The 15,779-nt window shown below is 39.7% G+C and overlaps 1 protein-coding gene across 6 annotated transcripts in view; it reads right to left on the bottom strand.

The window, feature by feature from the left end:
* Positions 1-15,779, bottom strand: part of fto (FTO alpha-ketoglutarate dependent dioxygenase) — a 129,912-nt gene that overhangs the window by 52,376 nt on the left and 61,757 nt on the right. For all 6 annotated transcript variants that reach the window (XR_011035548.1, XR_011035549.1, XM_068317117.1 and 3 more), the window contains exon 8: positions 15,039-15,163. Coding sequence is in view for 4 of the 6 variants with exons in the window: in XM_068317117.1 (XP_068173218.1) it covers positions 15,039-15,163 (125 nt within the window). In the remaining 2 variants the exon portion in view is untranslated. The remainder of the gene's footprint in view (positions 1-15,038; positions 15,164-15,779) is intronic.

Raw genomic sequence — 15,779 nt, 5'->3', positions numbered from 1 at the left:
GCCAGAGATTATGATGGAAAATGTAAAGTAAGTTAATATGAGCCTGTGCACCAACATCCGGTACAGCCTGCTATAAAATAAATTATGTTGTTAGCTGGAGACTCACAGGTGAAATGTGCTGCTGCTACAATTATTCTAATACGAACATGCCAGAATGCCAGTGCTACCAAATGCTGGTGTCAACCCAGGGGTTTAATTAGTTTGGCACGTGTACCACTTATAATCACCTGCCATTACCAGTTTTGGCTACATCTGCTTACACGGCTGTCAGTGGCAGACTTAATGTGTATGTGTGTATACCGTAGGGTTTGTCGGACATTAGGCTTCAAACAGAACACAGCCCTTCACCAAAATGAAATGCAGACACGGAGGGTTCATTGGCTGTAGGTTTCAATAATATCTATATATTTTCATACAATACAGATTAATGTAACAGACAGTTATGATACTGGAATGAATAAAACACAACTCTCCCTTTTATAGAACACACACTAATAATACCTGGTTAAAGTAGGTTTCACCTACAGCCATGATAATGGCACCGATCATACAGATTCGTCAGCAGTCCTTCTGCGCAGATGCATCATGAAGGTAACGGGGGATGCAAGGTTTCATAGTGTCAAGCTGCATTGTGAATAGAACTGCTCCCCAAGTTGAATAAATCACATTGTAATTTCATGAGAGTTGGAAGAGGAGGAAGAAGAAAAAACTTCAGTACAGCAAGAACCTCAACTCACAACAGGAACAATGGATGTTAAAATAAATTGTTCACTCTCCCTGGTAAAGCATTGGCTACCTCTGGGGCTGGGTTCGGATGAGGAAGAACAGGACAGGAAGAGGAGCCCCCTGGCTCTCACAGTCATCTCAAAGTTATGCTCAATATCTGAAGGATGGACCTCAGGCTGTGTATTTAGCTATTAGGCCACGAGTGTGTGTGTGTGTGTGTGTGTGTGTGTGTGTGTGTGTGTGTGTGTGTGTGTGTGTGTGTGTGTGTGTGTGTGTGTATCCGTGTCTGTGTGTGCGTGCTAGGACATTTTTAAATTGTCATTTCAATTGCCATAGTTTCTAATTCTACCAATATTATGTTTTTGGTTGTAAACAGAGCAAGATTTATGCTCTAATGCATATCGGCTGCAGCAAAAACATGCAATGCCACCCTGGCATAAAAACTCACCCCACATTATCTAATCTTGTGTATGCTCTGGCTGGTGACAGTTTGGGCAAAAAAGCACATGACATTGTTAAGGTTATTAGGTTATTGTAAAATGTGATGTTTTATGGTTGTTAATGTTCATAGTGTGGTACGTGGGTTTTAAGGGTTTTGTGGATGGAATTGTGTTGTTTTATTAGGAAAGTAGCCAGCAAGACTGAGTGTGTTTAGTTATCAAGGCCTGTTTTCAAGTATATAGTATGTGATCGCTCTCAACGTTAAATGTAAAGTGACATCAACTGCTGATGTTCAAAATGAGGATCTAATCATACGTAACATTATCCTGCTATGGATGAAAAATTAAGTTTGCTTGATGATATTTGAATATTTGAAATTAGTGTTCCAGGTGTGTTCATTAAAGCCAGACGATTAACCTAACAACTGGCTTAGACAATTTATTATTGTAGTTAACAAGCTAACATTGATGTTGGGTCAAGCTGACACAAGGCTTTTTGGCTATATAACTAAATAGCACATCATTACCACAAAAGTTTGGTTCACCAAAAAGAACCTTCCAACCAAAATGGTTAGATGGTTAGATTACTGCTCTTGAAGAAATGCTGTTTACAGTTTTGCTTCCAGAATGTTTGATAAAAATCTCAGAGGGGAAGAATTTCTGAATTATGGATTAAAGAATTGGAAAATAGCACTCAGTATATTTAAAACAAGATAAAAAACATGTGGTTCTTTGTAGAATTAAGAACTCTTTTTTCAATTTGCCTGCAACAATATTCATTCATCCTTATAGGGGAAGCCTGTCAGTATGAAATTTAGGTCACTGCACATGCGTAGACGCAGTGTTAAGCCAGGAACAACTATGACAAGAAGTTAACCAGCAAGTTAACTACAATTTTTAGCCCTCGTTTTTCGCAGCACTGTATCACCTGAACTCTTCACGAGTGGAAGATGAGATTTTGACACTACGAGTTGACTTTCAGTCCACAGCTCATGGACAATTCTGGAACTTACTCAATCATTTGGAAGTGTGCTTGAGGCTGTCTGTCAGCATCTACTGTCCAGAATATCCATCCCTGGATAATTCCATTCAGTGCAAGTCATCAGAGTCAACTTGGACATGACAAAAATGTGCACAGTTACTTGTACTGTTATTGTATTGTTGTGCAATATGGAATAAATAAATATTTTGCATTTTTGTAATAGGTAGATGATTTTGACTCGATCATTTTATAAGTAGCTTGCACGCACAAAAGTCTGAGGAGCCCTGAGTTAGACAAATAAAAATTGATTTGAGTCATTGACTGATTGAGGAGCATGTGTCCTACCTCAGGGGGCTGAGAAACACCAAAGATCTAATCCTAGAACTGGCCTGCTGTGTACTAAGTATGTGTGCAGCAAAGCACATAATGTTTATTCATTCCCACTGACTCACTATTCACCTGTGTCTGCCTCAATACAATCCCTATTCTCTGTAGAAAGTTCCCATTTAGCAATGAAACAAGGCTTCAATATTGTGGTGCCTCGAAAACATCTGTTGGGGACTTGTGTGGCTACACTAATTACAAATATCTGCAGTAATCCGTTGCCGATAAGAGAGTCATTACTCCACCAGACATTTATCACTACGGGATTGATGACCCATTTCAGAGGCAGCCTTTGTAGAAGGAAGTGAAATCGTTGATATCCCTTTTATCCTAGATCACTGCTGAAACCATCCATTTGTCAGGAGGCAAGCTAGTTAGAATTGTAATTAACAGCTATGGACTTTGGCCCTAATAGAATTTTTTTGCAGGAAAGTGCAGATTGAGGTTGGAAGGGATGGGGGGGGGTGTTCTACTGTTTTTCTTTTCTTACTAATTGCAGCTTGGAGTGAGTGCTCTGTACACTATCAAGAAAGTGCCACAGCCACACTCCAGTGTCTCCAAAAACAATTTTTTTTGTACATTTGTAAATATGTAAGCATATCCAATAAGAATGCATTTACAGGCACACTTCTTTCGCATGATATTCTTCTGTTGACGCAACACACATTTAACGGCAAAATATAAAATATGTCCTTCCCAGCATACATTATGTCTTTCCTTTGGCTCTTTTTCATTCTCCAACATACTCAAACACTAACCCATGCAAACAGACACACAAAGCAGAGCAGCAGATGATCACAGTAGGTAAGGACTAAAGGTCTGGCCACCTGCCGGCGATGTTCCGTCTCTGTATCGGTAATGAACAGAGACAGCTTGGGGACCACCCTGTGAGCTTGTCCCTCCTTCTAGTTTTTCCACATCAGGGCAGAGCTGGGGGCCCGGGGGTGACAGGGACACCGGAGATGTTCCACACACTGACAGCCAGGTCTTAACTGACCAACCTACCTTACATATTGGCCGAGCAACACATATAGTAATACACAGATGCACATACGGATAAATGTGGAAATGCAGAAAGACACGCATGAGTGCTATACATACGTGTGCGCTGTAACTCTTCACATGTGTTCATGAACCTAGGCTCACACGCAGAGCAAGGAACACACGCACCCGCATGAATGCAAACACTGTAATTCCTCCAGCACATGGCTGGTGACAGGAGCAGCTGCGGCTGCTACGGCAGACAGATGAAATTTTCATAACTATCTCCTCCAACTCCCATCATCACCTTCAGGATAATTTATGACCTGCCTGCCAGCCTTGAAGAGACAATATGCTTGATATGAAATGAAGTATTCCAGCAGTGTATGTAGTAATTAACAGAGGGGAAAAAAAGCGTTTCTCAAATAGTGGGGCACGCCCCCCTAGGTGCGATGCCAGAGGGGACGCGTGTGACCCTGCGGAACATGCTTTTTTTTTGCCGTACTAGAATAAAGTGTAATTGCACATCCACTACAGTAGTAAGCAGTGGCACTCTCATTGTCCAGTGTGTGCAGGGAGTATTATCTCAAGGAACTACGAAGAAGAGTTTGTAGCGCTGGGCTAGTGGCCTTCACTGTGACAGTGGAAGACAAGGAGAGACTGGTGTGTTTACTGTGTCTAAAAATGATTGCAGCGGACAGCACAAATCCTAATAAGTTAGGGGAAACTTAAAGATATTACACCCCAGAGTTCAGTTTTATGCTTCAAACCCGAAAAGCTCTGCACTGCATAAAAGTGCTTATTGTAGCCATTAATCCTGACTTCCCAATTTTGATTAAGAAAAAATACAAAAAAGAATCACCACAAATTGCTTAATTCATTTTTGTTTTGTAGGTTAAGGTGTTTTATATACTGTGCTCCTTAGTTAATGTTGCTGAACTGAATTTGATTTTTTTATTTTTTTGAATTATTATTTATTGATTTTATTGAATTTTATTTGTCATTACTAAATGGTGCAATAAGTTGGTCAAAAATGTTCACAGTTAAAACAAGGTTGTTGTTTTTTATTTCAGGCAAATTGATGCACTTAAAACGTTTCTGTTATACACTAAAAAATAATGTTAGTAAAATTATTCTTTGTTTTTAATTGAGCTATATTTCTTTTTCGTTTTCTTTCATGTTAATAAGAAAATGTTATGCAGAGGTGTGTTTAACAACTTTATAGACAATTGATATTATTTATAGTTGCGGTGGTGAGTAGGGAGCGCGCAATTTTTTTTCTTCTTGCTAGGGGTCGCAACAGAAAATAATTGAGAGGCACTGGTATGGTGAGAGGGATGTGTACGTGCACATGTGTGCGTGCATGTGTGTGTGATTCCATGTGTATGCACGTAATGATTCTACTAAGAAATTATATAAATTCTACAGAAATTAGGTATCTTTTCTCTTACTTTCTATCGTATCTACACTCATCAGCCACAACATTAAATACTCTCGCATAACATGAAGTAGGTCTACCTCTTAACCCCAAACAGCCCTGAATCATCACAGGATTAACACAGGGACCTCTGGTGATATTCTGTGTTGTCTGACATCAGGATGGTAATGGCAGACAGGTGGTACGTGTCAAACTAAAAATCCAAATTAATGCCGTAACATGGTTTCCAGGCACTATTTCACTGTTTTTATTGCTGATCAATGATATTTACTTCAGCTTGTAATGGTTTTCATGCTGTGGCTTATCAGTGTATAATATTACAATGTTGTGATGTTCATACCAAAGTCCCACGAGTTAAAAACATGCATAACAAGAGTGTCTTACATTTAGCCCAAAAAACTGAGGCTCAAGTCCATTGTGGTGTAACACAATGGAGACTTATGGACAACATATGCTAAAATATGCCAGATAACATATAAAAGGAATTACTGTGACACAGGTTGTTGTTTCCTGATCTGGTTCAATAGCTGTAAAAATGAAGATGCGTTTGTTTCAATGGACATGGTTAGTGTTAACATCACAGTGGTATAAATCAAGAAACTTGAAGGTCCTGGCCTGCTGCATAAAAAACATTGTATGTGTGATAAAGAAAATACCTTTATCACACATGTGCATTCATTCTCTAATGTGCAAAAACATGTTCACAATACATAACACCAGTACTGAAATGTTATACTAGTTAAGATGCAGTTTGACAAACAACACCTTAAAAGGGAAAATGAATGCAAACTACCAGTCAACTGAAATGACACCATTTTCTGTGAGTACATCCACCAATGACATATAAAATTTTGTTCTTAATGGGGTTTTTTCCACATGCATGCCACACATCCTCACCCAATCATGCTCTTTCAGCTTTATGGGATTTTGGGTTTGACCAAAAAGAATGTCCATGTTTTCCAGACTGGCTATAAAACAGGCCTAAACCCATACTCTCCCCCACAAGACCCTTACCACATTGTCAAAACACAAGTGTTATTACATATTAAAAAAAGGCAGCATTTAATGGACCACTATCTCGGCAACAAGTGTGGCAAATGTCTGTACAATCTTTAATGACGTTTTTAACTGTCCCTTTCTGTTCCAAATTGCATAACCAAGCTTTTACTGTGAAATGTGTAATTATGAAATGACTGTTTCCATTAAAAGCTGTGAGCAATTTGATTTATTTGTGACTCAGTCAAGGATAAACACTATTATACAAAGAGAGAGTGTGATACTGATTCCTTCCAGTTGAAAACTTTCCATTCCCTCACCTAACCACAAAATGAGAAAAAGCATGTACCTCAAAAGCTAATTACTGACTTATTTGAGTACCAGGCAAGAGAGAAGTAAGCACATGTTTACACTGGTAGAATTGTTTGTATAGTAAGCTTACGATGAAGAAAAAGCATCACTACACATCTTTTTCAAACTGTTTTCCTGCAAGAATGGTGCAAACTCTGAAATACCTCCCAGTTTTGGTGTTACGAAAAGTAGGCCATTCCTACCACAATAGCAGGGTCGAGGTTCTGCTCAGGTCAAGATATGTCACGCATAACTTACTAATTACCGAACAGTGGTGAGTGCACGAAAGGAGAATTTGGAATTCACAATCAAGCACACAAACACAAACCTCACAAACAATCAAGCCACAAGCAATCTCAATGCTTCGTGTAACCAGTCTCAGGGACCACACAGACATGTTTTAGATAAAGACAGACAAATTAGACGACAGCATCCTAGGCTAACCACTGCACTTGCAGTAATTACAGGCTGGCCAGCAATGAAAGAGATGGATGACATGTGCATATTTGTTTTCTCCAACATAATGATGAATCAAGTAAACACAGCAATGTTGACAATGGCAAAGTGGGTGATTTAAAGAAAAAGACAAACAGAAAACAAAGACAGAGAAATATGTTGTGGGATATGTGTTGTATTTTCGTACACACAGGTGTTTGCCCATCATGGTGGAAGGTAAGCCCCGAAGGTAAAAACAGAGAATGACCCAGCCAGCAAAACTTTTGGCTGGCAACACGTGCCAAGATAAACAGACTGAGCAAGCTCTGTCTGTTCAGATTGCAGAACAAGACTGTTGTTGAAGGGGTGATGGTGCTGAGTCAAATGCGGGACTGCTGTCTGATCTGGTTGACCTGTCACCTTGGGTTGCAAGTTAGATCACACAGGGCTGGTTGACAACATGCCCAGACTGACCCGCTGCCAACATATCTAAGTGATGACAGCACCACCATCACCACCCTTGCTAATTAAATCTGCTTATCAACATCTTAATACCACCCTCTCACAAAGAACACAAACCTACGTCCTAATCCCATTTATATAACGAAAGGACAAATTCTATTCCATTACGAGTTAAATATATATTGCCCTCATTCGAAAATTTCTCCATCCAGTCACTTCTGCCAAGGAGGATGAACAGGTGATTAATTACAGGATTTGTAATTAATTAAGCTAATCAATCGCATTTTTATCTCATACCTGCTAAAGGCCCCCAAATAAAGAATTTGAATTCTAGGACATTACAAAATTGTAGTGCATGACTACGTAATCAATAGAATACACCAAGAAGAGAAGATCTGAAATCCACATTTTTGTTGGTTAAGTGTGCTTTATAAATGAAATTCAAAAGAAAATAAGGCCAAGCACATCATCAAACCAATGAGGCCAGGTGCATTTCTCAAAAATGCAATACGAATACAGTTGAATAAAATACAGGCTGAGTCTCAAATAGGCACATAAGCAGACTCTCAATCAAAATAAATACTAAAGCTGACTCAATACAGCAATTCAAAATGAATAGTACAACATGCCTCTAAATAGGGCAACATCAATAGGAAGATACCAACAGGCTTTCTTTAAAAGGGTAAGCTAACGTTCAACTCTGTCCTTGACATGTTTTTCATTTAAATGATATGTTAGGCTGGAGCTGCTTCGGTGATATGAAAATTCTCTTTTACAAAAGGTACAAATAATAATAACAATAATAACAATAATGGATTAGATTTCTATATATGGCTTTTCTGAACACTCAAAGACGCTTTACATTGGATACATTATTCATTCACTCCTCATTCATACTTGGTGATGGTTAGCTGCGTGTGTAGCCACAGCTGCCCTGGGGCAGACTGATGGGAGGCGTCTACAGCGCAGATTGGCAGCGCAGAATCACTGGGTTTTTGTTGATAGTCCCGTATTTGTTCTTTTTATAAATAAACTTTCCGCCCAAAGGTCCGAGTGGGCTTGCCTCGCTCTCCTGTGTCGCGTCCATCTCTGTTGTCAGTCACTCTGCTTTTGACTAGTGGCGAGGGTATGAAGTGCGCAACTGCAGCCTACGGGTCCCTCAATGGGCCAAATTTAAAATACTTGCACATTGACTTGCCACTCGCGATAAATTGCATTAATTTTTAATTTGCAGCGTAATTAATAAATCTAATTAACGCATTAAAGTGACAACCCTAGTAAGTACACTTTCATATTCCGAAACTGGAAAATTCACAATAATGTACCAAATAACTTCAGAGTGTATAAAAAGAGTGAGTCTGACATCTCCATTTCAAAAGCTTCAAGGGGGTCATTAACCATATTAAACTAAAACTGTCCAGTCCTATTACTGAAGAAATAATAATAATCTTTCCAACTCCCATCTGGGACAGGAAAGGAATTAACTGCCAGCCAAAAAAGGTCTGCCCTTTTCTCTGATGTGATGCATCTCCACATGCTTCCAACTTTCAGCTAACATCATTGGTGGGGTCATCCGCTGCTGCCCACAGCATTGGTTCTATGGCCCCTGCTTGACTCCTAGTGACCTGGGTTTTGATGACAGAATGGACCTTGTGTGTAGCAGTACCCTGTCCAGGTGAAGACAAGAAACAATGACAATGGCAGGAAAGATAACGCCAATAGTGGTTAGGAAGAAGGCCCCACAGGGTCATGGGTCAAGCTGGACAGCTGAGTGATGAGTGCAGCTGTGGACACATGGTCCTCCTTCTCTGTCTTTTAGATGTGAATGCCATGTCAACTGGTGTTACCTTTGTCTTGGAATAAAGACCTCACTCACTCCCTACAAGTTGCAGCAACAGTAACAGATGTACAACAGTGTTCTGCTATTTTAAGGCCATCCTAACTTATACTGTGTGGTTCCACTCCTTGGCATTTGCCAACATTCATTCATTCATTCAATCATCTTATTAACCACTGTTTCCACTTTTGCTGGTCAAGGGGTTGCTGGAGCGTATCCCAGCTGACTTACGGGCGATAGTCGGGGGACACTCCAGGTGTGACGCCAGTGCACTGCAGAGCCACATGAAAGAAGAACAACCACTCAGGCACACACTCACACCTATGGACAATTTGGAACTGACCAATTTACCTGAAGAGCATGTTTTTGGAGGTGGGAGGAAGCAGAAGAAGTCGGAGAAAACCCACACAGACATGGGAAGAATATACAAACTCCACCAAGAGGAGGACTCAAACCTCAAGCCGCCCCATTTGCTACCAAATTGTGTGAAAAAAAATTGAATGTTTACATTTAAAATTAAACTTTTAGTTAAACAGAAATTTGAGATATAAAGTGATGATGAGAAAAAAATACAGGTTTAAATACTAACAATTTGGGAACAATCCTCTTCAAAAACTATAAAATGGTGGAACTTGCCATCTTAATCAGCCCTACATCTTAAACACAATCCAAAAAATGAAGATTCAATTCATACATTTGGAGCTGTCTAACCATTTCCAATGACACAAAACCATGGATGTCCACTCTCCTACTGGACAATACAGACAGGAGGACAGGGTGTACCCAGTCATTCACAAACCTTCTTCTAGGTCATAAACATTTCTGCCTGTCTTTTCTCCTCCATAGAGGTGAGTTGGGTTTGCACTCTGTTAATCTTTCACTACAGACCTTCTTGCCTTTATGCCTGCCGAAGAACAGAGGATGAAAGAAGGGTAGTAAACGATGAGATTGAATAAAAGAGCAGAGAGAGAAAGGCATAGAAAGGGCCAGATGGGCACCTTCACAGTCCATTTATCAAACCCAATGTGGCCCTCCCCTCCCCTTCCCGCTGTTCTCAAGTCCTAAACCCCCATGTAATTCTGTAATGATTTTCATTATCATATAATGACCTTACAAAGCCTACAGCAGTTTGCATGGTCAGTACAAAATTCGCAGCTGTTCACTTCAATGTTTGCTTGCAGAGTGTGACAAAGCTTTTTTTTTTCTCAATTGGTCAGAGTAGTGACCTCTACGCTCTTGAAGGTCATCATCAGGTCAGTTAATCTAAAGGTTGATATGTTTCATTCATGCAAGATGGCATCCCACAGTGAAACACTCTAAGTTAAAATGTAGCAATTGTGAAAACAAGTGCCTCTGAAAAAAGCTGGCATTTTGGCTAGGTTTTGTGAATAGTCTTACAAACTAACATGTTCTGAAGAAGTTATGCTTTCAAAAAAGGCTGATTATGACAGTACAACAGGCAGGTCAGAATACTGCCTAAATAGACTGTGATCTACAACATACACATTCATAATTATTAAAAGAAAACAAAAAAAAATATTTCAGGTCTGACACCTTATTGGGTCATAAAGTAAAAATAGCAGCACATTTAATTTCAAACATGAAAGCATTCCGTGCTGTCCTCTCGCAAGATTATTTTACATTGTACCTGCTCTCACTACAGATCACTATGTCATCTGCAAACATCATAGTCCATGGAGATTCCTGTCTAACCTTGTCTGTCAGCCTGTCCATCACCATAGAACAAGAAGGGGCTCAGAGCTGATCCCTGATACAGTCCCACATCCACCTTGAACTTCTCTGTCACACCTACAGCACACCTCACCACTGTCTTACAGTCCTCATACATGTCCTGCAACGCTCTAACATACTTCTCTGCCAGTCCAGACTTCCTCATACAATACCACAGTTCCTTTCTGGGGACCATGTCATAAGCTTTCTCCACATCTACAAAAACACAATGCAGCTCCCTCTGGCCTTCTCTGTACTTCTCTATTAACATCATCAAAGGTAATACTGCAGCTGTGTTTATGTACATACCATATTGCTGTGAAACAATAAATCCTCCTCTAACTGTATCTAGACATGTGTATGCCACACACAAAGAGCAAAGTGAAGGATGATGCAGTACTTCCAGGTTCCACCTGAGCTAAAAAGATACAAAATGCTTGAATCCATAGGTTTTGAAAATGTCAAGATACAGTTAGAGGAGGATTTATTGATTATGTCAGTACCATTTTGCTGTGAAACAATACTACTACTACTACTACTACTACTACTACTACTACTACTACTACTACTAATAATAATAATAATAATAGTAATAATAATAATTATTCATTGATCCCGATCCCGGGAAATTACCTATTTCTAATATCACATGTGTATATACAGCTCTAGAAAAAATTAAGAGACCACTGCAAAATCATCATTTTTTTCTAATTTTACTATTTATAGGTATGTGTTAGACTAAAATAAACATTTTTTCATTCTTTTAACAACTGCCAACATTTCCCAAATTCCAAATGAAAAAATATTAACAGTTACAGTATATCATTTACAGTAACAAAAAGTAACAAAAAAGATGCAGTGTTTTCAGACCTCAAATAACCAAAGAAAACAAGTAACCATTCATTTTAAAACATCATAATACTAATGCTTTAACTGAAGAAGAGTTGAGAAATCAATAATTGGTGGGATGACCCTGATTTTTAATGACAGCGTTTTTGTGTCTTGGCATGTTCTCCACCAGTCTTTCACATTGTTTTTGGGTAGCCTAACGCCACTCTTGACACAAAAACACAAACAGCTCAGCTTTGTTTGATGTCTTGTGACCATCCATCTTCCTTTTAATCACATTCCAGAGGTGTTAAATGGTGTTCAGGTTTGGAGATTGGGCTGGCCATGACAGGGTCTTGATCTGGTGGTCCTCCATCCACACTTTGACTGACTTAGCTATGTGGCAATGAGCAATTTCTTGCTGCGAAATTTAGTCCTGAGTCAGGCAAATTGTCAGTGGAGAAGGAAGCAAGTTTTCTTCAGTGATAACGTTGTACATGGATTGATTCATGCGTCCTTTGCAGAGACGTATCTGCCTGATTCCACCCTTGCCGAATAATCCCAAGATCATCACTGACACCAAATTTCACAGTGGGTGTGAGATACTGTGGCTTGTAAGCCTTTCCAGGTCTTTATCTATCCATTAGACGGGTGTTGGGTAAAGCTTGACTCGTCAGAGAATATTGACTTACTCCTGTACTCTATGGTCCAAACCTTATGGTCTTTTGCAAACCTCCGCCTAGCTCTTCTTTATTTCTCATTGAAGAAGTTTTTTTTTTTATAGCTTTACATGACTTGAGCACTTGAGCCCTGCCACTAGGAGCCTGTTTCATATGGTTCTCGCCATGCACTTCACCTCAGCTACAATTCTCAAATTTTTTTGTAAGCCTCTTGGTGTCGTTTAATGGATCCTAAGTGACACTTGAATGAGTTGGCAGTCATCTCGGTCATTGGAGAGTCGTTTTCGCCCTTTGCCAGCCTGTAGCTTTGTTATACCCAATGCCTGCTGCTTGACCTTGTTTTAATGAATCGCTATCAGAAATTTTAAGGAATCAAAATTTTATGGAATCAACCATATGCCAGTTGCTTCTTTTCTTCCCTCAAATCTTTTCTTTTCAACTATTTTGGCCTGGCCAGGAGTTCTTTTTTATACCAATTATTTTTGAGGTACTGCAAAAGTTGTTTTTGACATCCAGCTCGTTAAACAAGATTTGGTCTAATCAATAGAAGAATGAGGTGTAGATTATATTGTACAGGTCCATACAAACACGTGCGCACACACACGCACGCACGCGCACACACACACACACACACACACACACACACACACACACAAGGGGCCTCTAAGCATGCAGATAATGGGAGGTACAGCACCAAATGAGCATCTTGTAAGGGGACAGTGCCTTGCGCAGCGGCACCTCGGCAGTGCTCAGGCAGGGAACTGGCACCTCCCACTTCCAGTTCACACTCCAAACTTTTTGACTTACACAGGTCTTGAACTGGCTACCCTCCAGTCCCCAGCCCAAGGCCTAGTGGACTGTACTACTGCCGCCCCCGAGAAACCAATATACACTGAATGTAACCATGGAAACATAAGAAAGCATTATGAAAAAGCATATTGCATATTTTTTTTAAAACTTCAGTAGAATGCAGAGTTAAAAAATGGAGCAAGGTAAATTACTTTAAAAAATTCTCTATAAGTAAATACTTTGTTCCAAATAAACAAAGGTTTGGATACATTTAAAAGAAGTTAAGCAGATTCCGTCACTGCCTTAGTAATACTTCACTTATCTTAGTAATGTGTATAAAGAATTACGTCACCCCAAACATTCACCAAGCAAGCAATCCTTAACTTTCTTCAACCAACGGTATCTAAATAGTGCCAGTAAGTTCCACTTAACACTGTACATGTCTACGTGTTTAGTTATGTGTAAATGAGATCTGTTGACAGCTACTTGACAGGATGACCCCTGGCTTTTTGTAAGTGGTAGAGGTGGGGGATAGGGACAGACATTAAATGTGTTTGAAAGGAAGAGGCGGTATCAGGAGCAGATGGAGTTCAGACGTATTGTGTGCGACTAGCCCTCCTCCAAAACTAATCTAATCAGTCTTTCACTGCTGATAGAGTAAACGTCTGGCTGCCTTTCCGACAGTGACTGAGCATATCCTGTCCTGGTCTCAGATAATGGCTGTGAAGATCCCAGGACTGGCTTAGATAAGTTAAAGCTTAGACATGGTCAGAAGGTGCTAACATTGCCTTGTGGGTGGTAGAGGAACCGGAATGATGATGTTAGGTTGGAAAGACGTGGTTTCTAGCTTTCAGCAGCTGCAGCTGTAATACACTGTTTAAGCAGACCCGGCATAAGAGTTGTGGGCGTTTACACAGTAAAGCGAGGTGTGTGGAAACAGTCTGTTCACAAGGGTAGTCAGGATAAGGCTCAGCTAGAAGAAGCTACACAAAACGGGTGACCACTCTGCAATGATGAGAGCGACAACACATTGGGAAGTTATAATATACAGTAATGTGAAAATAAACTTGTTGCGTTCAGTAATTTCTAACATGTGGATCCAAACGCTTTTACTTAGGATTCTCCAAGGCTCTGTCTTGTCTAAAATGTGTGTGTGTGTGTGTGTGTGTGTGTGTGTGTGTGTGTGTGTGTGTGTGTGTGTGTGTGTGTGTGTGTGTGTGTGTGTGTGTGTGTGTGTGTGTGTGTGTGTGTGTGTGTACAACACATAGGGAGAGAGAGAGAGACCCATCTTTATCTGAATGAATGGTCAATGTTGTAATCCATGCACTTCTAGCCCTTATCTGGAAGGAAGGAAGTGACTTAGTTTATCCAAGACACTTGTGTCATTGTGAAGGTTGTGATAGCTGCCAGGCCCAAGAACCAAAGACAAACACGAACTCTATCAAACTCACATCAGCTCTTTAGAGGGAATCATTTTTAATTTGTACTGGTGAAACATGCCTAAACTTAAAATTCAGGGTAACTTTGTTAGATGACATGATCACATACGTATGTTAGCCAGCGCATTATTCAGCAGAGACATTACATTCACTATCATAAACATCAATTTTCAGCCTGTATTCTTTAACATTTTGTTGTGTTCACAAATAAGTTATGAAATTAATTATGTTAACTCGTTAAATTTTGAATGAGATTCATTTATAAATAACATTTTATTAGAAGTGGATGACAAAATGCACAATAACTGGAATCTCTTTTAAAAAATAAAGTGCAATTTAAACACACTATGTAAGAAATTTAAAAAAAAAACAAACAAAAAAAAACGTGGTGTGAAAGAGTTCATTGTTTTGTGAGTGTGGTTCCAAATTCCAATACAAGAAAACGGCCATGCTTCATGGCCGTTTTTTCCAAATAATTGTCAAGGATTCAATTTCCAAGGACCAACAGAAGGAACAAGGATTGTGCTACATTTGGTTACCTGTCTCTCCATGTCTGCCTTTGCTGTTGTCTGTCAGTCAAGGCAGAAAGTAGGGTTTCAGCCATCTCTCTCCTTCCCTCTCCTGCTTGTCCCTCCTCCTCCACTGTAGCCAGGAAGAGCATGGTCTATAAAAGAAAAAAAGGGAAATAAGTGCATAAGTAAATCAAAATAAATGGGCTAACAGTATGGCCTGGAAGGAGGGTTGGTTACAAAATCTGGGATCCCATTTAGGTGTAAAAATTGCTTAAGAATGTAAAAAGACAGAATCGATACTATATTCCCCTTGCAATCTTGGGTAAAATTTTCTCAACTTTTCAAAGATGATTTAAGTTACAGTGACTCCAATGTGAAATACGGAACTGGCTAAGGCAACACACATAAAATGAGGAATTATCTGATCAAAATGTGGGGGCCCTTGTCTAAACTGTGGATATATAGATACGCTGAAAAAAGGTTAATCATGTTCTGTTTGTTGTAGAACCTACCAGAGGTCAAGGCTGCATTAGTCATCTGAATTTAGAGTACCTGTACATGTGCTGGCTGATCCCATTTGATAAAAGCCCAGCCTCAGTTTGCTCTTGTGCTCTCTCGCTTGGACTCAACAAAAACGCAAATACTAACTGAAAGTGAAGAATGAACTCTGGTTTAAAGTCCCAAAGTCAAGCCCCCAGCAGCAGCCGCAGCAAATATTAACATAAAAATAGCAATGCAATCACTCACTGAACGTTGAACCTTCGTTAG

The sequence above is a fragment of the Antennarius striatus genome, chromosome 1 (genome assembly GCF_040054535.1).
Source record: "Antennarius striatus isolate MH-2024 chromosome 1, ASM4005453v1, whole genome shotgun sequence".
Taxonomy (NCBI): Eukaryota; Metazoa; Chordata; class Actinopteri; order Lophiiformes; family Antennariidae; genus Antennarius; species Antennarius striatus.
This window is presented reverse-complemented; position numbering and strand designations above follow the sequence as displayed.